Source organism: Juglans regia, chromosome 14 (genome assembly GCF_001411555.2).
Source record: "Juglans regia cultivar Chandler chromosome 14, Walnut 2.0, whole genome shotgun sequence".
Taxonomy (NCBI): domain Eukaryota; kingdom Viridiplantae; phylum Streptophyta; class Magnoliopsida; order Fagales; family Juglandaceae; genus Juglans; species Juglans regia.
Window position 1 is genome coordinate 9,904,029 of NC_049914.1, and position 24,296 is coordinate 9,928,324.

General features: G+C 40.2%; 1 protein-coding gene across 5 annotated transcripts in view; it reads right to left on the minus strand.

Annotated features, from left to right (window-relative positions):
- Nucleotides 1-24,296, minus strand: part of LOC108990984 (nodulin homeobox-like) — a 30,733-nt gene that overhangs the window by 1,669 nt on the left and 4,768 nt on the right. For 2 of the 5 annotated variants that reach the window (XM_035685078.1, XM_018965122.2), the window contains exons 5-16: nucleotides 18,782-18,865; nucleotides 18,578-18,706; nucleotides 10,682-10,906; nucleotides 10,162-10,290; nucleotides 9,923-10,018; nucleotides 9,297-9,458; nucleotides 8,637-8,928; nucleotides 8,377-8,502; nucleotides 8,217-8,286; nucleotides 1,177-1,240; nucleotides 987-1,055; nucleotides 95-646 (exon numbers count right to left, since the gene is read on the minus strand). In XM_035685078.1, coding sequence (XP_035540971.1) covers nucleotides 95-646; nucleotides 987-1,055; nucleotides 1,177-1,240; nucleotides 8,217-8,286; nucleotides 8,377-8,502; nucleotides 8,637-8,928; nucleotides 9,297-9,458; nucleotides 9,923-10,018; nucleotides 10,162-10,290; nucleotides 10,682-10,906; nucleotides 18,578-18,706; nucleotides 18,782-18,865 — 1,998 coding nt within the window. The remainder of the gene's footprint in view (nucleotides 1-94; nucleotides 647-986; nucleotides 1,056-1,176; nucleotides 1,241-8,216; nucleotides 8,287-8,376; nucleotides 8,503-8,636; nucleotides 8,929-9,296; nucleotides 9,459-9,922; nucleotides 10,019-10,161; nucleotides 10,291-10,681; nucleotides 10,907-18,577; nucleotides 18,707-18,781; nucleotides 18,866-24,296) is intronic. The other 3 variants (XM_018965123.2, XM_018965125.2, XM_018965124.2) reach the window with 3 other exon arrangements.

Consider the following 24,296-nt stretch of genomic DNA (forward strand, 5'->3'; position numbering starts at 1 on the left):
GATGGATGAAAATTTTTAAGAAAGAAAGCACGCTTTTATTTACAAACAGAATTTACTCGAACAGTTACCAAATTATAAGGTGCATTTAACATACATGAAGACTTAATTTTTCAGCCCATGTTTGTATTGAAACTGCATTTCGCTGCATATCAGGTTCATCCAAGAGGGCCCTTTCTATAAGAATTATCTGTTTATCATTCATTATAGTCCGCTTCCGTTTTTTCCGCTGCTTTTCTTCAGATTGAACCATTGGAACCTTTTCATCCTCTGCATTTCCTCCAAACGCCCTCTCTTTGATGTGCTTGTGGAATTTTGATAACTCACCACTTTCCATTTGATCGGCAGCATTCTTTCCTCTTGAAGAGCTTGTGTCAGAACCACTAGTTTCAACATTCTGAACATCTCTATCAATCCCCCTCAAACTTCGAGATGCAACCTTACCAGATATACCTTTATCCTCCTTCCTATCTTGCCTCATTATATCATCACCTTGATCCCCACGATCAGTTTTGACATAATACTGCTCCACTTCTTGAAAATCAGAGTTCTCCGATATTTCCTCCTTCAAGTTACCTCTTTTGTACTTAGATTTTGGAGGTTCTCTTCTCGGTAAAGGTGATGAGCATCCCCCAGTACTCTGGGCCTCCTACCAGGAATCAAACGTTACTTCTGAGGTCATTATGCTGAGAAAAAGCTACACCATCACTGGAAAACTAAAGAAGCCAACTTACACATTGGCAGATTCATGTTGTTCCAAGATTTCAGACACATACCATTAGTGACTAACACGAAAATATACGTATTTACTTAACTCTGTACTTATGTTTAGTCCACAATGACTGTCCTGAGTTCAATTTTATAGCCATCAAGAAAGTATTCTATCATAAGTCTCCCCAGGTGGTTTGAATATCAAATAAAATTGTTTGCCAAATATCCAGTTCAAATTCCACATCAGTCAAAATGTGATCACTGACCACAGCATTCACCTGATGATTTTCACTGGCATTGAGTTTGGAAAACTTATCCCAAGATGTTGAATCCTCAAATTTGTTATCCTTGAATTTGCATCAGCAGTATCGTTAAAACACATAAATTATTCATAAGGGAATAAAGGAAATTGATCGAGTAAAGAACAACATAAATACGACATTAATTACTAAAAGCACAAAAAATTACTTGGACTTGATTTTCTTCCAACTCTCCAGAAGTAATCAGTGATTGCAATTGGTTAGAGAACACCCTGCAAAAAAAAGTGTATAAAAAATAAAACTATGATGCTAATCCAGGAAGTCAAACAGATGATGTTTTTTTTTTTTTGATAAGTAATCGATAATATTATAAATAGAGATAAGCAAAGCCCAAGTACACAAGATGATATACAAGAGATAAAACCTATCTAAGTCAACGAAATGGAAGCTAGAAATTCATGAACATTCAGGCCATTAAAATCTAAAGCAATGGCCCATAGCAATAAAGTACGGAAAAATAAAGCTCTGCGTTCCTCCGACGACCGCTCCTTGTTTTCGAAAATCTGATCATTGCGCTCTTGCCATATGCACCACATGATACAGATCAGATCATTTTCCACACCTCCTTAATTTGTTGAATTCCTCTCGGAAGTGTCCAACTAGCCAATAGATCAACCACAGTTGCCGGCATAACAAAGGATAACTCTACTCGGCTGAAGACTTCCACCCACAATGCTCTAGTTATCTCGCAATGTAGCAAAAGGTGTTCCATTGTCTCACCGGATCTCTTACACAGGCAACACCAGTCTAGTATAACTATCTGTCGCTTCCTCAGGTTGTCAGTAGTCAGAATCTTCTCCCACGCTGCTGTCCATGTAAAGAAGACTGCTTTCGGAGGCGCCTTATTTCTCCAAAGTCTCTTCCATGGGAACTGAATAGTTGTGGCTTGGGAAAGGGCCTTATAGAAGGATCGAACGGAGAAAATGCCCTTACTCGCGGGGTTCCACCATAAACTGTCAGCTTGCTGTCTATTCGGCTTCACAGAATATAAGAGGCTGAAAGAAACCTCAAAGATGTCTACTTCCCAATCTTAGGAGACGTTTGGATTCGAAGATGACTTGAGATGAGCTGAGATGAGTTGAGATAGATTGTGAATAGTAATGAGATGAGTTGTGAATAGTAGCAAAATTTGTGAGTTAAAGTTGCTGAATAGTAATGAATAGTAGTGAGATGAGTTGAGATGAGTTGAGATGAGCTGAGATGAGCTGAGATGACTTGCGAATCCAAACATCTCCTAAATGTGACGTTCCACTGCACTTGGTCCCCTGATATAAGCATGAGGTCCTCAATGGATGCTTCCTGATTGCGAGCCATTCTAAAAACAGCTGGACATGCTTCCATTAGAGCCACATTCCCACACCAAATATCCTTCCAAAACTTAATACAGGACCCCCTCCCCAACACCAATTTAGAATGAGAAATAAAGTCCCCCCACCCTCACCTAATGTGTTTCCAAATCCCCACACCACTTGCTCCATTTACCTCTTTGGTGCACCAGCCCCCCCATAAGCTTCCATATTTACAATCAATCACCAGTTTCCATAGAGTATTTGTCTCCATATTATACCTCCAAAGCCACTTCCCAAGCAAGGCCTGATTGAATGTTCTCAAATTCTTTATACCCAAACCACCTGACGAGATTGACCTACACACCTTATCCCAGCTGACCAGGTGAAATTTGAATTCATCCCCTATCCCACTCCAAAGAAAATCACGATACAGTTTCTCAATCCGAGCCGCTACACTGACAGGCAATTGGAACAAAGATAAAAAGTATGTAGGTAGGTTAGAAAGGGTACTCTTGATGAGAGTCAACTAGCCACCTTTCGACAAATACAATATCTTCCACCCTGCCAATTTCCTTCCTATTTTTTCAATAACTGAATCCCATATCGATGAGGCCCTAGCAGTAGCCCCTAAAGGTAACCCTAAGTAGGTAATGGGAAGAGAAGCTACCTTGCACCCAAGAATGCTAGCTAGCTGCCTAGTGTTACTCACATTCCCCACTGGTACTAACTTTGACTTGTCAAAATTAACTTTCAGGCCTGACGCTGCTTCGAAACATAATAACAGAGACTTCAATGTCCTCAACTGGTTGTGATCTGCCTCACAGAATAAAAGGGTTTCATCTGCAAAAAGTAAATGAGACAAAGTAATAGTACCCCAATTGGGGTCACCAATCGGAAAACCGGCCACCAACCCATGTGTGACCACCGCCGATATCATCCTGCTCAATGCCTCCATAACGATAACAAAGAGAAGAGGGGACAGAGGGTCTCCTTGCCTTAGACCTCGAGGGCTGCTGAAGAAACCAGTCGGGCAGCCATTAATCAAAACTGAAAATCTGGCCGTAGAGATACACCAATTGATCCAACTACACCATCTAACCCCAAAGCCGCATCTCCCCAACAAATACAAGAGGAAGTCCCAGTTTACATGGTCATATGCCTTCTCCATATCTAGTTTGCAAAGAAGCCTTGTGGAGCCAGCCTTTAATCTGCTATCTAGGCCCTCATTTGCTATAAGGACTGAATTCAGGATTTGTCGCCCCCTAACAAATGCATTTTGTGGCTTCGTAATAATCTTGCCCAAAACTGCCCCTAATCTGTTGGCAAGAACCTTAGAGATAATTTTATACACTCCATTCACCAGGCTGATGGGTCGAAAATCCTTAAGCTCCAACGCTTCAATCTTCTTAGGGATCAACGCAATAAAAGTGGCATTTAGGCTTTTCTCAAACTTTCCAACCAAGGAAACTTCCTGAAACACATTCATCAAATCCCCTTTCACCACTTCCCAACAAGAATGGAAGAAGCTCATCGAGAAGCCATCTGGGCCTGGAGCTTTATCTTTACCCATATGTCTCACTACATCATATACTTCTCCCTCTTCAAAAGGCTTCTCCAACCACGCTGCTTCTTGGGGCTCAATAGTATCAAAACCAAGACCATCCAGCTTTGGCCTCCATCCCTCACATTCTGTAAGCAGTTGTTCATAGAAATCCACCACATGGTCACTAATCACAGGGGCTTCCTTACACATCATACCATTAATATTCAGCATTTCAATGGTATTATTTCTTCTATGAGAGTTAGCAACTCTATGGAAAAACTTTGTACTCCGATCCCCTTCTTTCAGTCATAATGCTCTTGACTTCTAACGCCAAGAAATCTCTTCTAATGATAATACTCTCTCTAAGTCTGAAACCAACTCGGCCCTCCACAATATTTCTTCCGGTAAGAGAACTCTAGACTCAAGTATTCGCTCAAACTGTTGCAACTCCTCCACCATGAGTTTCTTACGCTCTCCTATGTCTCCAAAGGAATGTGTGTTCCAAAACTTAAGGTCATTTTTCAAAGCTTTTAGTTTACAAGCTAAAATGAAAGAGGGGTTACCGTAGAATTGATAAGAAGACCACCAACAAACAGATGATGTTTGTGCCGTATTCACATATACAGGTTCACTAAAAAACGGTATAAAGAGCATAACAAATACAGAGATATAAAGATACGATTGTGTGTGTGTGTGTGTGTGTGTGTGTGTGAGAGAGAGAGAGAGAGAGAGAGAGAGAGTAGGGGCAGATCCACATTTGCATGAGGAAGCCACAAGTGACAACAAAGCCAACTTGTAGAAACATAACAGATAAGCTTTTCCACCATATCTTTGTGGTTTTAACTAGGAAGTGATAAAGTTTCCAGCGACTCTGGGGAGAGGAAGGGGGGGACAAACTACACAGAAGAGAGAACTGAAAGGGCTATATTTTCCTTTCCATCTCTCACTTGAGATGCACACTTCTTAGGCAGATCAGGTAGTGATTTGCATTCCAGTTAGGTTCAATTCCATGAGGTTATTCCCAAGATTGAAAGCCACATTTCTATTGTTTCCAAAGAGATTTGATCCTTCATCCGTGTGGCTTTAAGCACCCACCTTTTAATTCACTTGGTGAAATCTACAAATACTTGAAATCCAAAGCGAAAGTGTAACCAAAGTGATTCCAGTACTCGTAATGTTACTTTATCACTATATATCCTTGGATAGACCTATATGTATGAAGAAAAATAGGTCTATTTATGAATGCATAGACATGAAGAAAAATTTTCCTGGAGGCCCCTGTTGGATGGTCTTAGCTTGACCTTATTGCTGACTAGGATGTAGGGTGGCTGGAATAAATCCTCATAGAGAATGGGGCTTTCGAGGTGGTGAAGGGTCTTAGTGGTAATAAGGCCCCAGGCCCTAATGTTTCGTTGCTAACCTTTTTTAGACCTGTTGGGAGGTTCTCAAAGATTTGATGAATGTATTCCATAAGTTCTATGCTCGAGGCAAGCTCGAGAACAGTCTTACGCTGCCTTTATCGCCCTTATTCCCAGATAGTTGAGGCAATGGAGATTAAGGGCTTCTTTCTATCAGCTTGGTTGGTAGTGTATAAATTTATCTACGAAGTCCATGCTGATCGATTATAGATGGTGTTGGAAAAGATACTTTCCAGCTCTCGTAACGCTTTCATTAAGAAGTGACGTATATTATACTGAATTCTCATAGCTAGCAAATGCCTTGATAGCTTAATCAGATTAGGCATTTCAGGTGTGCGTGACAAGCTATACTTGGAGAAGGTCGTGATCATTTGAATTGAGATTTCCTGCTATTTTACTCAGGATATGCAGTTTCGGGAGAGATGGTGCCAATGGATAACACATTTTTTTCCTTGTTTGTTTTTCATTTTTGATAAACGGCTCCTCTTTGAGTTTCTTCAACAGCTCGCTGGGATTGCAACATGGGAATCCTTTATTACCACTGCTCTTTGTACTAGCAATGGAGGCACTGAGCAGAATGTTGTCAACTACAATGAACAAAGGGCTTCTTAATAAGCTTCTCAGTGGAGAATAGAAATAATGAAGAGCTTGTTCTTGTACCATCTCATATTCGTTAATGATACTCTGATCATTTAAGAGGCTATCCAGGATTGTATCCACCATTTGTGTAGTTTATTCCTATGCTTTGAAGCTGCCTCAGGATTGAAGATCAGTTTGGACAAGTCCTAATTAGTACCAAATTGAGTAGCGGATAAATTGGCGGTTTCACACATATCCTTGGTTATATAGCCCTTCCCATGAAGTATCTAGGTCTCCCATTGGAGGCACCATTTAAGGCAAAATCCATTTGGAAAAAAGTAATAAAAAAGATGGAATATTGGCTAGCAAAGTAGAAGCGGCTTTGCTTATCTAAAGGTGTGTGGGTTGCATTGAGCAGGAGTACTCTCTCTAGCTCAGTTGACCTATTAACTTTTTCTATTCCTTATCTATATAGGAGTAGCCCAACATTGTGGGATTTCATGTTTGGAGGTATCAATCAAGGGTTCAAGGTCTATCTAGCCAGTTGGTCCAATAAAATAAGAAATTCATGAACATTTAGCCCATTAAAATCAATTGCCCCAACTCAAAGGAACAAAGTTCTAAAAAATAAAGCTTTCAACTCATTCATTGTGCTCTTGAGATCTCTAGCTTTCAACTCTCCAACTTGCTAGAAATCCACCAATCTTCTAGGTATGACCCATGATATTCCCACTCCTGCAAAAAAGTAATCCCATGTGGTCCTGACCAACTCGCAATGTAGAAGCAAATGATCCACCATTTCACCATTCTTCTTGCACATGCAACACAAATCCAACACAATGATCCCGCATTTCCTTAGGTTGTCTATGGTAAGGATCTTTCCTAAGGAAGCTGTCCAGACAAAAAAGCTACTTTCGGAAGAGTTTTAGTCTTCCATATATTCCTCCACGGAAAGGCATTCATGCCTTGGCTAGTCAGGATCTGGTAGAATGATCTAACAATGAATCTACCTTTCTTGGAGGGGCTCCAACTGATTTTGTCTATAGCTCCCACTATCACTCTTGTGAAATATAATAAAGCAAAGAACTCAGTGATGACATCCAACTCCCAATCCTATGCTACTCTGATGAAATCAACATTCCATTAATAGAAGCCACTAAGTAAATCCATGAGCTCAGCTAATGAACCATCCTTCTTGTGTGTTTCCACTAACACACGCCATGTGGAAAAATATTGGAAGAGGGTGGGGAGAGTTCTCCTGTCTTATTAGATATGAGGTTGGTACGAGTCTAAAATCAACTTTTGGTTCGATAATCTTTTAAGACTCGCTTCCCAGAGTTGTTTCACTTATTCCAATGCAGCAATACTTCGGTTACAGAAGACTCGCAAATTTCTGACAATATGCAACAATGCAATGTAACTTTTATTATAGAAACCCAGTTGGGGAGATGGAGATGTTTCTTTGTTCTTGAACAAGTCGTATTCCTTTCAGTGGAGAAGAGGTAATGATGATCAAATATGTTGGATTCCATTAAAAAGACAATGTCTGAGGTTAAATCCTTTTTCAATGAGCTCCTCCCTCCAGTTGGCTCTTCATTTCCTTAAAAGTATGTTTGGTTGGCCTTAGAAAAGATATAAACAATTTGAGGAAGTGGCATTTCGTAATCATGGATGGGTGTTTTATGTGAAAGCTGAAATAGGGAGAGCAATGATCACATTCTGCTACATTGAGTTCACTGGGGACTTATGGGAGGCAATATTCAGCACGTTTAGGATTGAGTGGGTTAGGGCCTAGAAGGTAGTGCAGTTGATGGCATGTTGGCAGAATCCTTATGGGTGGCAATATTCAACATGGCTACAAAGTGTCATCAAAACTTTGAGTTTGGTGAGAAATCTAGGTACATGTTTTTTTCTTTTCAATACACAAACACAACACAAATACCCTATAGGATTAAACAAATGACATCCCTCCTTTTTCCTCTATTGGCGAGGAGGCACTATTTGTAAAGATCAGGAGCTGGGTGTTTCTCAAGCAGTGTTCTGCCTGGTGCATATAGAGCCAAAGCATAAGGCTTGACTAGAACCACCCTAAAACATCTTAGCATACTAGAGTGTGGAACCCACAGGAAAAAAAAGATCTAGAAGCTTGTCCATCACATCTTTCTGAAGGAAAGTGGAAGGTATTTGGTTGCTAGGTCCGGCCAGGCTATAGAAATGATAGGCCTATGTTCATTAATTTGTGTAAAGGGCTGCTAATTAATTATAAATGACATCAATGTAGTAGCTATCCAAAGTTGTCATGCTATTCTTCCAAAATCTAGCAAAAAATGAAAAGGAAAAAGAACGAGTTTTACAACACCTTAAAAGCTGGACATCATCCTCATTCAAAAAGATAGGAACTAAAGATTCTGCATGGCTTAACAATGAACCTGTACATACAAGATACTCATGAGAAATGTGACAATATCAGCAATTATGATCGCTAGGGAGAAAAAAACAATTGAATGAGTGAGAATTACGAAGGTTCCTGCAAACAATCACAGCTTTCAGAGCATCAGGACTGCTGGAAAATTCAGGTGATGATTTAGATAGGTCCATTTGCAAGCACTCCAAAAACTTGAGAAGGAAGAGGTTCCTCTCCTGCTCTGCAGTAACAAAAAAGCTTGACTAATAAGTTCAAGAAGTACTGGAATGAACTTTAAAAAAGTTGTAATAAATTTTTTTTTTTGATAAGTAAAAGTTGTAATAAAATTTACAAAATCATTGATAAAGAATCAACCTTCACAGATTGTGGGAACAAAACAATGGAGATTTGCAATTATTTTGACAAATAAGGATGTTCTCTGATGTTCATAGGAAGCCTGGGGCATGTTATTTGGAACTAGGGTAAATCCCAAATTTGTTCTATTTGGTAGGCCCAATGATGAAAGTTTATCTAAAAGCCATCCAGCCGCTGCAAATGAATCATATTCAACACTAGCATCTTCTTCCCTCGATGGGAGATTAGATGAACACCAACTGGATAAAAAATCTCCATGAGGAAGTGAAAATATTGCAGTCAGAACTTTAGTCTGGAGTAACACACACAGAAAAGATAGTCAAAAACCTCATCAAGACAAATGCTCTGATGGAAAAATATAGATGAATGCGCACTATATCCATCAAATTTACATGTATACCACACAATGACTTTCTCAACTGTGTTAAGGAAAAGACAGTTACTCAATTTTGTGTAAATTTCTCACTTTTTAGTGAATCATCAAACTATAGTTTCTGAATTCTTTGAACATATCAAAGTGTAGTAGTATTAAAAAAGTCAACACAGTAATTAAGAAAAGTAAGATAAAGGAAATAAAGCAAGGATTTCTTTTGTTGGTAATTAGATGAGAGTGGAAAAAAAAAAGCTCATAACCAGGCTTTGAGGTTCAACACGGCTTACGAAGTGTATAGTAATGTAAGATCGAAAATTAGAATCATCGGAGAAGATATCAGCAAGTCGCATTGCATTGAGTTGCAAAAAGCCCATTGGGAAACTTCTGTCGGGACAAGAACTATGATGTGTGGAGTCTCTACCAAGAGCATTCTTCAATAACTCAAGAACCTACATCATGACAATTATCAATGGCAAGCAGATTGACAGTAAGCTGGAGTTGTATATAGAATGTATATAGGACAGAGTATCCAGATCAACAATGGTTCAACCATGAATATCTACAAAGTTTAGTAGTACTAATAACATAATGCATTTTGCAGACCACCTTTTCATGAGAGCATCCAAAGGATATTCCACATGGAATTTGATCACTGAAGCAGTCATCCTTTTTGCTGGGCACTCAACAAACCTAGCCTCTGCTTATGGAGTTCAGTGCCCAAAGAATTGTGAAACTTGAGCTAGTAGACGAGCATTTAAAAAAGTGACCTTTTTTGGAGCACTAGACCCAGGCAAAAACTGTCAAAAAGCTGACCCCCATTGGTCTATCTTGGCTGAAGAAACCAACAAGCTGTACCAACATTTGCTATGGTCTAAGAGAGGGATAAATACTTTGAAAATTACAGCAAACTAACCTCTAGTGCAACAGACTTTGCCATATTCAGGCTTTCTGGTGAGCTGGCAACTTCATCCAGGTAGGAAAAGCTTTCTGCTTCACACAGACTCAACAGCTGAGAAAAAAGGCAGTTGTGAATGGATCAATCAAAGAGGTTCATTCACGGGTGTACCGTGCAATAGAAAACTGTAGTAGATTCAAAAGCATCTTAAGCCTCTAAGCAGATGTGAACAGTAAGCTTTCATCCATGACACTCACAATTGATAGGACTTTAGCTTTCATCCTAGAGAGAGCAGCCACGACTCTGGAGGACCCGGTAAAAGGTGGTACATTTAACTTCAAGATAGCTCGAGCCAGAAAAAGAACTCCACCCTTTCCACACAGTTCCTGAAATATAACAATACAAGTTAAAAACATGAAATACTTTCAGGAATTACCGGCAAACATAAATAAAATGGGACCTAAAACTTCACAGAGATCTATGAATATAATCTTCCACGAAAAGATTGAAATACTGAGATGTTCTTCAATATTGTTCCTTTACAGTTGCAATCACACTGTTGTCTGCCAAGTGAAGATTTTGACAATTTAAATCTCCTCGTCCACTAACTCTGTGCCTTCGCTTTTGAGCCCCATACAAATGCAATATCTTCAGTAATATATATCCAGTACACTTCTTATAGTTTGATAGCATAAGAATGCATAACAAGGCGCTTCCTAACATATGACTTTGCTTCAAACACACAGGGAAGAAAAATAAAACAGAGAGGGAAGAAACCTTATTCTTGAGTAGGCGCTCTCGAAACATATTTTGCTGGCACAACAACTGAAGAAACTGTAATGAGGCCTCACATTGCTGGCATAAATAGTTTATATTAACTATTCGTTCAGCAGTCAGACTTGGATTTGTATAAATATCAGCATGGTGGGCTGACAGATTGATCCCAAGTAACCCAATGGCTGTGCGAACTGCTCCAAAAGCTGCATCCATAAAGATGTCAACCTGCCACAGAAGCTGCATGATCAGTGCATAGTTATGGGCGCCTGAAAAACTTTATAAATCAGAGGCAAAAAAATGTGACTGGTCTATTAACTACGCATTAAATACTGAATTTTCCCGAATTATCGATTATTCCAATTTAAAACTCCAAATTTTAAAATCGCATCGAGGTTATCCTTACCATGCCTTATAATCACTGTACAGACTGTCATTACATACATGACAAATGATTTTTTTTTGGGTAGACATAGTAACAAGTCTGACATCACCCAAGAAGCAACATTCAGGTATCTGATTGGGTTTTACACAAAGCCAAGGAGATTCAGCATTGTGTGGGGATATTGTGCGACAGTTTTGAGGACCAATTTATAGCTCCCCTCGCAGCTATAGAGGCTGGACAGACTTTCTCTAGTTCTCCAAGTGAGATCAACTCAGCAAAGAAGAGAGCTCGAGAATTAAAAAGGCTTAAGTGGAAAGTCAACGATGGAGTAGGAGAGAGGAGTTATAACCGTGGAAGATTGAAGGGAAGGACGACGGACGTTGTTTTATGAAGCTGAAAATCGTTTCATGGGGGGCTGAATGAGAAGGAAAAGTGTCTCAAAATTAGAAACCAATTACATAGTTGGAGAGAAGACATCGTTTGCTTACAAGAAACAAAATTGGAATCTATCCCCTAAGCACTATTAGGAGTTTGTGGTGTTGTAATCAAGTAGGGTGGCATTATTTACCATCCAATGGAGCATCAGGTGGCATCTTAGTGATGTGGAGTAAAAGAGTGGTGGAAAAGGTAGAAGATTGTACAGGGGATTATATGGTGGCTTGTTCGTTCAAGAATGTTGTGGATGGATATCAGTGGGCCTTCGTAGGTGTTTAAGGTCCTAACTTAGATCGTGCAAGAAGCGTACTTTGGGATGAATTGGCTGGCCTAAGCAGTATATGGAACTTACCTTGGTGTATTGGTGGCGACTTTAATGCTATTCGATTCTTGGGTGAACAATCGGGTGGTTCTAGCATCAAGTCACCAATGGTAGATTTCTCTAACTTCATATATGAACAAGATTTACTAGACCTTCCTCTTGCAGGTGGCCCCTAACCCTACACTTGGTCAAGCAACCGAAAACACCCCACTTGGTCAAGGATCAATAGATTCCTAGTATCACCTGAATGGGAAGCACACTATCCGGAACTTATCAAAAATAGACTTCCCAAGTGGTATTCAGGTCACTTTCCCATCCTTCTTGATTGTGAAGGTATTCATGGTGGCCCAAGGTACTTCAAATCAAATGGTTTCCTTGATTGAGTTTGACAATGGTGGTCTTCTTATCAATTTCATGGCACTCCAAGTTACATCATGTCATGTAAATTGAAATCTCTAAAGAAATATTTGAAGGCTTGGAATGAGCAAGCGTTTGGCAATGTGGAAGTTCAAAAGTCTACTCTCTTTGAGGAACTCAAAAGGATTTGAGGGAATAGAGGAGGAGAGGGTATTATCTGAAACGGAGAGGGCTCGCAAAATTTCAAGTGGCCTCAAACCTCGAAAGGGTTTCTCTAGTGGAAGAAATATCTTGGAGACAAAAGTTGATAGTACTTTTGGTTGAAGGAAGGGGATAAATGTACCAAGTTTTTTCATCGGGTGACTAATTTGCATAGGAGGAACAACGCCATAGAGACGTTGATGATCGATGGAATGGTTTCTTCCAACCAAATCGAGATCACAGATCACATTGTCAACCACTACAAGAGCTTGCTTTCAAAACAGTTCTCTTGGCGACCGCGACTAGACGGGCTTCAATTTGACGCTCTTGAATTGCAAGAAGTAGAACAGCTTGAGAGGCCTTTAGAAGAAACAAAAATCAGAAAAGCATTAAGCATGGCAGGTCACAAAGCTCCGGGCCCGGATGGATTTTCTATGGCTTTCTTCCAAACATGTTGGGAAGTGATCAAAGAAGATATAATGGGAGTCTTTCATGAGTTTCATGAAAATTGTTTGTTTGAAAAGAGTCTCAATGCAACTTTTATTGCTCTCATTCCAAAAAACCCAGCGTTGTAAAGGTAAAAGACTATTGCCCTATTAGCTTGGTGAGCGGGATTTACAAGATCCGTTCAAAAGTTTTGGTGAATCGATTGAGCATGGTGGTTAAGAAGTTAATTTCAAAGCGCCTCAAAACACCTTTGTCCAAGGTAGGTAAATTCTTGATTCGGTGCTTATTGCTAACGAATGCTTGGATAGTAGATGCAAGTCGAGAGTGTCGGGGCTCTTGTGTAAGCTTGATATGGAGAAGGCCTATGACCGTATTAATTGAAGATTTTTGCACTACATGCTAGAGAGATGTGGCTTTGGTTCAAAATGTGTTCTTGGATCAAATAGTGTATCTCTATTGATTGTTTTTCTGTCTTGGTGAATGACACACAAAAAAGGTTTTTTTAAAAGCTTAGGAGGCTTGAGACAAGGTGACCCTCTATCCCCACTACTTTTTGTTTTTGTAATGGAAGCATTTAGCAAGATGATTTCAGGTGACGTGGAGGGTAGGTACTTATCCAAATTCTTGGTAGGGGAGGCAAAAATACTGGTTCACTTCACATATCTCACCTATTATTTGCTAATGATACCCTAATCTTTTGCGGCGCTAGTTATGATCAAATTCGACCTTTGAGGGCACTTCCTTTATGCTTTGATGTTGCATTGGGGTTGAACGTGAACTTGGCTAAATCAGAAGTAGTCTTGGTGGGGAATGTTCCAAATGTGGAGAGCATGGCTAAACATTCTGGAATGCAAGATATCCCAGCTGCCGATGAAATACTTGGGTCTTCCTTTTGGTGCTCCATTCAAATCGAAATCGATTTGGGATAATGTACTAGAAGAAATGGGGCAGAAATTGGCTAGCTAGAAAAAGTTGTATTTATCCAGAGGTAGTAGGGTCACTTTAATCGAAAGTACCCTTTCCAACTTGCCAACTTAATTTCTATCACTCTTTCCACTTCCCACCAAGGTGGCTCATCGCATGGAGAAACTTCAATGGGATTTTTTTTTCTTTTCTTTTTTTTTTTTTTTGTTTGGGGGGGGGGATGAATGATGAGTTTAAATTTCACTTGGTAAAATGGGCCACGGTGTGCTCCCCTATTCCAGAAAGAGGATTGGGTATTCAGAACTTGAAATCTTTTAACAAAGCATTGCTTGGCAAATGGCTATGGAGATACCACAACGAACAGGGAGCATTAGCGAGAGCCGTCATAGAATCGAAGTATGGTGGACCGTGGGGAGAATGGTGTTCGAATGAGGTAAGTAGGCCATATGGGGTGAGACTATGGAAACACATAAGAAGAGGATGGACATATATTCAAGAAATATTCGTTTTGAGGTGGGCGATGGGTCCAAAATCAAATTTTGGCATGATGAATGGTGTGGCGATAGGACACTCACTAAAGCTTATCTAGAATTCTATGGTATAGCAAGAATGAGAAGCTTTAATTGCGGACCTCTTAATCCTATCTCATGGCACTCCCCAATGGAACGTTACATTCTCCAGAGATGCACAAGATTGGGAAGTTGACGCTTTCTAGGAGTTCTATGACCTAGCGTACTCTACCTGTATAATGAGGGGAGTTAAAGATAAGATCTTTTGGTGCCCTTCTAAGAAAGGGAAGTTTTTTTTTTTTAATAAGTAAAAGTGAAATTTTATTGATAAAAATAGGCATAGCCAAAGTACACAGGAAGTATACACAGAAAATGCCTAAATACTATTAAGCACTAGTGAGGGAAACAAACAAATCACGAAAACTATCATCATTACAACTAATGACCAAAGCCCAAGAAAATAAAGTATTACAAAAGAAACTTTTCAGCTCATCCAAGGAACGTTCCCAATCTTCAAAACACCTCTTATTTCTCTCCATCCACAAACACCACATAATGCAGAGAGGAATAATTTTCCACACAGCAACAATGTGAGCATTTCCCCTAACTCATTTCCAGCACCTAAGAATATTATTAACTCTTCCGGGCATAACCCAAGCCACACGTTAAAGATATCATTCCACAAGAACAGAGCCAACTCACAATGTAACAAAAGATGATCCCTAGATTTTTCATTTTTCTTACAAAAGAAACACCAATCCATAATGATGAGACCACGTTTCCTTAAAATATCAGTAGTGAGCAATCTCCCAAGAGAAGCAGTCCATACAAAGAAAACAATCTTTGGAGGTGCCTTACACTTCCAAATAGCCTTCCAAGGGAAACAATGATCATTAGAGAATCCCGAGAGAGCCTTGTAATAGGATCGCACCGAGAACCTATTACTCCCACCAAGAATCTAAATCATTCTATCCTCCATCACACTACCGAATGACATAGCATACAAGGAATCGAAGAAATCAGCAGACATTCCAAGTTCTCAATCATGAGCCACTCTAAAAATATGACATTCCAATGGAAACATTAGAACACCAACAAATCAGCCACCATAGCTTCTTTATCACTAGAAATCTGATAAAGAGACGGAAACACATACTTAAGAGCCCTTGCACCACACCATCATGCCAAAAGTAAACACCATATGATCATTTCCAACCACCAACCTGAAAAAGTTGGAGAAACCCTCCCATCCGGAACAAAAATATTTCCATATTCCCTTTAACTTTATTAGAACACCAACCCCCCCTCAAGCTCCCATATTTTGAATCTATAAGAATTCTCCACAAGCCTTTCCTTTCCTGATGATATATCTCCACAAACATTTCCCCAAAAGAACTTTATTGAAGGTCCTCAAGTTGCGCACCCCCAAATCACCACAAGTTACAGGAGAACATATTTTATCCCACCCAACAAGATGAAATTTGGCTTCCTCCCCAATACCTCCCCAATACCTACTCCGAAAAGTTTTCTCAATATGTTGCCACACCAGCAGGTAATGGATATAAAGACAAAAAACATGTAGGGAGGTTAGATAAAGTGCTTTTGATAAGAGTTAATCTACCGCCCTTTGATAAATAAATTATATTTCATCCTAACAAGCTTCTATCAATCTTTTCTAGCACACCTTCCCATATAGATTTCACCTTGAAAGCAGTCCCCAATGGAAGACCAGGATATTTCATGGCTAGCACGATACCTTATAGCCTAGGATGTCTGCCAACCCTTGAACATTAGACACTATACCCACAGGAACCATTTTAGACTTTGAAAAATTCACCTTCAGACCTAAAACAACTTCAAAACAAAGCAAAAGAGCTCTCAAATATTGAACATGACCACGATTTGGCTCACAAAAAAGTAAAGTATCATCAGCAAAAAGAAGATGAGAAATATTAACACCTCCCACAGTAAAACCAGAAAGAAAGCCTCCATCAACAGCAGCACTCAACATGCAACTAAGTACATCCATCACGATGACTAACAGGAAAGGGGAAAGAGATTCCCCTTATCTTAATCCCCTAGAGCTGTGAAAAAACCCCTCTGATGCACCATTCACCAAAACTGAAAAACAAATAGTAGAGATACAATGTCTAATCCATGAAATCCATCTTTTTCCAAAACCACATCTCCCAAGTAACACATAAAGAGTTAACATGATCATATGCCTTCTCCATGTCTAATTTGCAAAGGATGTCAAGTGTTCCCGCCTTGATTCTACTGTCCAAACATTCATTGGCAATTAGAACCGAATCCAAGATTTGTCTTCCTTCACAAAAGCATTCCGAGGTTTTGAAATAGTGCTACTCATAATGGCAATCATTCGGTTAGCAAGAACCTTGGCAAGTATCTTATACACCCCATTAAGGGGATGCTTAGGGATGAGATGAGATGAGAATTTTGTGAATAGTAGTGAGATAGTTTGAGTTAATTGTTTATGAAATTTTGGGAAAGGAGAGAGCAAAAGTTGAAAAAAAATTTATAAAGTTAAAATATTGTTATAATATAAATTTTTAATATTATTTTTGTTTTGAGATTTGAAAAAGATAAATTTTTTTTTGTTTTTTGTTTGAAAGTTTAGGAAAGTTGTAATGATTAGTTTGAACGTGTTTGTGTTTGAATGGTGTTTGGAAAGAATATGAGATGAGATGGGATGAGATGAAAGGAAATAAAATGGGATGAAAAAAATTTCCAAACATCCCCCTAACAAGGCTGATGGGTCGAAACTCCTTCACCTCCACTGCCCCCACTTTCTTAGGAATAAAAGCAATAAAAGTCGCATGAAGGCCCTTTTCGACTTTTCCAAAGAATGAAATTTGTAAAAGACCTTCATAATATCCTCAACAACCACATCCCAACAATCATGATAGAAGGCCATAGAGAACTCATCCGGACCCGGTGCTTTATCCTTAGCCATCCCATGAATCACCTAAAAAACTTCATCCTCTAAGAAAGGGAAGTTCACAGTCCGTTCCTACCATCAAGCCATGATCATGCATAATACAAATTTATTCCCATGGAAGAGTATTTGGAAGACCAAAGCACCCCTGAAGGCAAATTTTTTTGTCTGGACGGCTTGACTAGGGAAGATCCTCGCAATAGACAATCTGTGGAAATGTCACATCATAGTCATGGATTGGTGTTGTATGTGCATAAAAAGTGGAGAGTCCATAGATCATCTAATACTTCATTGTGAGATTGCTACGACCTTGTGGAATGACTTCTTTGCTTGGATGGGATTAGTTTGGGTGATGCCAAAAATGGTAATCAATCTCCTAGCTTCTTGGCGAGGCATCCAAGGCAACCCTCATATTGCAACAGTGTGGAAGATGGTCCCAATATGTCTATGGTGGTGTATTTGGAGATAGAGGAATGCAAGAAGCTTTGAAGATTGAGGGCGGTCAATGAATGAGCTTAGAAGTTTATTTTTCAATACTTTACTCCATCGGTTGATTGCAATTGATTTTAATGGTATGTCTTTTCATGAATTCCTTGTATCACTAAACTAGAACGCATAGGCAACGCTCTTGTATATGTCCCGTATACTCAGGCTCTTGTCTAATAATTCATGATCAATAAAATTTTTGTTTATCGATTAAAAAAAAAAAAACAATTTTGACATGGCACATTACAGTACAGGCTAGTTTCACAAATCAGATCGATTGAAAACATGTCACTGGCACATTTGTGACCGTAATTTTTTTTGTTTTCTATTTACCATTTTTCAATATTAACTTCTTGATGTATCTCCATATATTTTGAATTCGGGAGACCAACATGAAACCTCATGAACGACGCCAATCTCAAAAAGACGTTTACAAAAGAAAATGTCCACCACATCAGCAATTGACATTTGCATAGGATGCTAGGGCAGGGTAATGATAATATTTAACTTTTATTAATAAAATTTATTTTACCTATAATTTTTTTTTTTTTTTATAAGTACCTATAAAAAATTATTATATCTCACTTTCATTAAAACTTGATGGACTTGTTTTTTTGGAAAAAAAAATACATAATTTGAGTCCACAAATAGAGTAAGGACAAAAACTATGGTCTAACAAAACAGAAAATTTTTAGTAATCATTATTAAGATTAATTGAGCTGAAAATAAGGGCTAAGTAATAGAAGAACAAATTCAAACAAGTGAAGAACCATTTGCATGCAAACAGGGAGCTTTGAAGAGAGAAAAGTTGTGTTTTCTGACCGAACCCTCTTTCCATGAATAGAAGCTCTAACAAATCAAGTGGTCAAGATTGTACCTTAGGGTGCGCAAGCAATACAGGAACAAGGTCGTGCCACTGTGAAGATATGCATCCTGTTAATAGATATAGACTGCTTGCCACAAGTGCTGAATGCACCAGGGGAATGGGACCAAAATTATGGTTATCCTGCATCACGAAGGAAGCATTAGTAAAGATAAATAGTATGGAAGATAGATCTCAAAGGTGAGAATTAAGTACAACCTGTCTATAGCCACCAAGAACGATCAGCAAATAAAACACCAGGTCAAGAAGCTGCTCCAACACTTTTACATCGTCTAGCAAAATCTGCAATATTTCAATCAGGTGAGGATCATCACATTTTATTCTCTTATTCTACTCCCAAAATCTTCAAAATTTTCTAAACAAATATCCAAACAGGTGGAAAGAGAGATAAGCAGGCAAACTATGCAGCTGACCAGAAAAATCTAAAGCATCTGCATTTATGTCCCTTTATCATGTGAAAATTATTTACACATTGACTGTAATTGTAGAAAATCCCATACACCTTAGAGTAGCAAAAATGGAGATTTAGAAAGGAACACAAATTACGTATATCATTCTACACTTGAAGTGCTTCATATTTATCGATACACATGATCTTGCAATTGTGACTTCCCCTCTCTCTTATGACTTTTCATCTTCTATTTCCGGTGTCTCTAGCCAGGAATAATCCCTAATTTCTTTTTGTTTCTTCATTCTGGATTTTTTCTCCGTTTAGTCTTAGTTTTGCTCTTTTCTTTCTCAATTTTTCGGCGTTAGGGATTGATGGAGTGTAGTGTTTGGATCGAAGCTAAGCTGTTAGTGATAAGAAGAGAGAAGGGGGGAATCTGTTTTGATTTGTGGAGAAATGCAGAAAGTTCACGAAGGCTATATACCTCAGTAGAGATGTGGTGGTTTGGTTGGCCAAGGCGGTTGAGGAATGCTTGAAGTTCTCGGGCAATAAGGCTCCTTGCCAGATCAGAAGGGAGGGAAACAGAGTTTTTCTGATCCAACTTTGTCAAGTATGGTAGGTTTGTTAATTGGCTAAGCTGGGCACAGGCAAAGGAAAGGGTATCACTGCAATTCCTGAAGGTGGAAATGGAAGACTGGAAGTGGATGGGAAGTTTTTGTGAGGAAGGTGAGAGAACTTGTTGGTTCAAACTCCTCTGTTATTGTTTCTGAAAACAGAAGAGATTTTAACAATGGTGCTGTTTATAAGGTTCTTAAAGGAAAAGAGGTGAGAAAGGCTAATTCTCATAGAGGGCTTCCTCTTCCCATGAAGCTCCCTACTTGTCAACTTTGATAGTTCCAGTGCAGGATATCCCTGGTCAAAAGTTAATAGCAAGAAATAAGAAGGAAAGTTTGAAGGAAGTGAGTAGTAGGAAGCCTCCTGTAGGTAGGGTCGAAGGTTGGCATTCCCAGAAGTTGTAGAAACTAGGAGAAGTCGAAGGGTCACTATGGCATGTTCGAGCAGAGCTCCTGGGGTGGAAGGTGAAGTTGGACTCACTGTTGAAGATTGTAGATGATGGATTGGGCCTTATTTCACGCTTAGGCTTTGTTTCTAAAGATCTTATTGAAGTTTCTGCTGAGAAGGAAGGGGGGGGGGGATGGATGGGTCTAGGGTCTCTAATTCTAATATAGGATATGGGCCAGATAGAGGCCCATTTAAGAGGCCTGTTTTTCAGAAAGTCCTCAACAATGGCGGGCTTCAGAGAAAAATAAACCCAAGGATGGAGAAGCTTCAGCCCATGCCCACAACGGCTCTAACGGTTGGTCCGTCTTCACAGAATGGGTCGACAGCAATGGGCGAATCTTCCAGGCGTACCCAGGTGGTGAGTTCCAACGCGATTATTTTGGAAAATGGACCTTCTCATATCATGACATCATCTGCGAATCTGTTAGACCCCCACGTTGAGTTGCCTCTAGAGATGCCTCACATGCCCTAGTCATGGTGGGGACATGCACCTTGGCTAGCCCACAAGCATGTCTTGGCTTGTGGGGTGACACGCACGGGGCGCCTAGCATGCATGCATGCATGCCTTGGCCCACGCGATGGCACACAAGGGGCGCCCAGCATGCGGGCCAGCGAGGTTAGTGAGCGCCTGCCAATGCGCGCAGTCATGCGCCGCACGGCAATGCACACAACATTGCACCGCGCGCCCATGAGCGCAGCAGCGAGCCGTGAGCTCATGCGCATTCCAGTGCGTAGCCCATGCGCACGCTTATGGGCCGCAAGGCCATGCACCGCACAGCTAGCCCCCGCACGCGCGCGCACACACGCACGCACAACCCCTACTCCACACCAGTGAGGTTAGTGGCATGCCCCACTGGCATGCCATCCAGCGCACGGCTCCAACCCGTGCCTTGCAGGCTAGGCCACTGGCATGCCCACCAGGCATGCCATCCAGCTCATGGCTCCAGCCCATGCCTTGCAGCTTCAACGCCCAAGCCACCAGCTTGGGCCATGCAAAGTCAGCACCTAGGCCACCAGTCTGGGCCATGCAGCGCACCAACATGGCTCACCATCAACAAGCCATACCGCACCACTTAGCCATGGACCAGCCCGAAGACCACCATGCACCATCCTAGCCCACCATGGGCCCATGCATGCCAAGGCCAAGCTTGGTCCATGCTACTATCATGTTTATTTATTTTATTTAATTATTTATTTATTTCCAAGGGACCTATTGGGGGTTTCCAACTTGTATTACTTATAAGTAGGACATTCTTCAATTGCTTTAGAATCTTTTGGCAAATTTCCTAGAGGGAAGACTATTGTTTGAGAGATCATAAACGGTGCCTTTGCACTTGGGCTTTTTGGGTGAAATTCGTGAATCCAAAATAGAGAATCACATTTTGCAATTCTTTGAATAAGTGTGATTCATTTATCTTGTTTTTGCAACTTGGTGCAATTCGTGAATCCAAGTTGTGGTTATCAATATATGAGGTTTATTCAACACTTGTGCAATCCGTGAATCAATTGTTGAATTACTATCATTATTCATTCAAGTTCTTAAGTATAATTGCATTTGTTCTTGAGTGTTCTTCATTGTGTTCTTGGTGTTCATCACATTTTTGCTCTTCCTAATCCATTAAACCCTAAAAGTCGACCAGCACTAGTATTAGTCAACTTTCCATAATTGTTTTGATTTATCCATTTTGCCCTAGCCGAAACACACTTGCCTCCTTGGTCAAATTACCATTCGGCAATCACTTGCCTTATTTGGATTTGCCCTAGCCGCCCACTCCACTTGCCATACTAGTGTTCCTATAATTTAGGAACCCTAGTTGACCCAATCAAATCCCCATAACCGGCCATACACATCACCTTTGACTTCCAAGTTTTTAGAAAACTTTCCTAAAAACTCTCACTAGCCAAACTCGCCCAACCCTAGCTGCCCAACACTCTTACCCTAATTCCAAAACCCTAACTCTAAACCCTAGCCGTCCATCATCATCTTCCAATCCTTAAACCTAAACCCAAAGTGGCGCCAACCCTAGATTCACCCACTGCCGTGCACCACTTTCCACCATTGTAGCCATACACTTCATCAATCTTTTCCACCATTCCCTACACTCATTCAAGCCTAAACACCTAACCTCACCACACCCAAGTTGTCATCTTTGTGACCTTTGAACGAGAATCAAGCAAGTGAGGAACGGGCATTCGGTCATCTCAAGGAAATCCTAGGCGTGAAGATCATAGTGTTTAGGGACTTGACCGAGGTCCCTAACAGAATCATACCATTCAAGTAGCGGTGCCGACAAGTCTTCTTTCTTCACAGAAGAGGTCAACGACGTTCCCCTTGGAAGCAATACGATGACTGGTTTGTCTCAAGTGAATCCATAAACTGATTTAGATCCTTCTCAGGGCCTGTTTGGTGGCGTAGTTAGGTCCAAATCCATAACGGAGGAAAAGAATGTTTCTCAGAAGGATGCGATAGAAACTGAAGATTCTTTAGGGGGCTCTATGGGGTCGAGATCCTACTCAATTGACAGGAATGAGGCGTCTTCCTTAGCTTCAGTGCCAGGAAACGCAAGTGTGGAAGAAGATGTCAGTTGTGCGGGGTTGAGCGGGGTCGAGAAGTCTGTCTGTATGGCTCCTTGTGCTTAGTTTGATCTCTCTAATTTACAGATGGTGATTTGTGGAGGCGAAGGCTCTATTTCTGGTGAATCAGGTGAGCTGTTTGTTTCAAATGAAGACGAAGATTCTGATGCTATTCCTCTGTGTTCTATTAATCCTGATATCGAATGATCATAAAATCCTTCTGACTGGATGTTAAGGAAGGTGGAAGAAATTAAGAATTGTGTGGGGATTTCTTGTGACAGATTTGAGGAACAATTTAGAGCTCTTCTTACTGCCATTGAGGCTGGCCAACCTGCTCTAGCCAATCAGCTACCAAAAAGGAAAGGGAGTTGAAAAGGTTGGAGTGTACTATCAACTATAACACTAGGGAAGGGAGTGCCTTTAGATTAGAAATAAAGGCAAGGAGAGGATTGTCAATGGTTCTTCATGAAACCCAAGATTATCTCTTGGAATGTTTGAGGGCTAAATGACTATTGGAAACACCTTTGTGTGAAAAATATGGTTCGTCAATGGAAGGCAGATGTTATTTGCTTTCAAGAAACTAAATTGAAGTTTGGTAATCAATCGGTGGTTAATATCCTATGGAGTTGTTGCTGGGTGGTTGGGGTTGAGTTAGTCTCTAATGGAGCCTCGGGAGGTATCATTATTATGTGAGATTGAAGGGTTGTGGAATTAGTGGATCATTATGTGGGAAATTATTTAGTGGCATGTCATTTTAAGAATGTAGATAATAGAATTGAATGGGCGTTTGCTGGAGTATATGGGCCGAATTTGGACTCTAGAAGCATTTTGTGGGACGAAATGGCTGGCCTTTGCTGTTGGTGAGATCTTCCTTGGTGCTTCAGTGTGGACTTCAATGTTACTCAATATCTGAAAGAGGTGGGGATTATCATATTACTAAAGCAATATCAGATTTTTCAGATCTCATTTCCGGGCTATAATTGAGATTTACCCATGGCAGGAGGGGAATTCTCATAGTCAAATGGAAGAGCATGGTTCTGGTTGGACAAATTTTTTATTTCGGCTTCTTGGGAAGCCTTATTTCCGGAAGTGAGGCAGAAAAGGTTGCAGAAAATTGTTTCTGATCACTATCCTATCTTTTTGGACTATGGGGGCGTCGTAAGTGGGAGAAAATATGTGGTTGAAGGATGAGGGCTTTGTTGAAAGGGATAGGAGGTGGTGGGTCTCTTATAATTTTTCTGGCACTCCAAGCTTTGTTCTGGCGGGCAAACTTAAAGCACTTAAAAAGACTTGAAGAGTTAGAATGCAGAGACTTTTGGTAATGTAGTAAATAAAAGACAACAGCTCATGGAACAATTGCAAATTCTAGAAGATAAGGAGATTGTGGGAGGTATTTCCTATAAGGAGAAGGAGAAGAAAAAAGAGGTGAATGCAGAATTGGAAAGCTTTCCCTTATGGAGGAAATATCACAAAGGCAAAAATCCTGGATTCTTTGGTTGAAGGAAGGCGATTGTATGCAATTTTTTCAAAAAATGGCAAACTCTCATCATAGATTCAATACTATTGAAGTTCTTCATGATGGGGAGAATGTTCTTACCGATATTGGGGAGATTGAAGATCACATTGTGAGTTATTATGAGAAGCTTTTTACGGAAGAACATTCATGGAGACCAAAGTTAGATGGGCTGG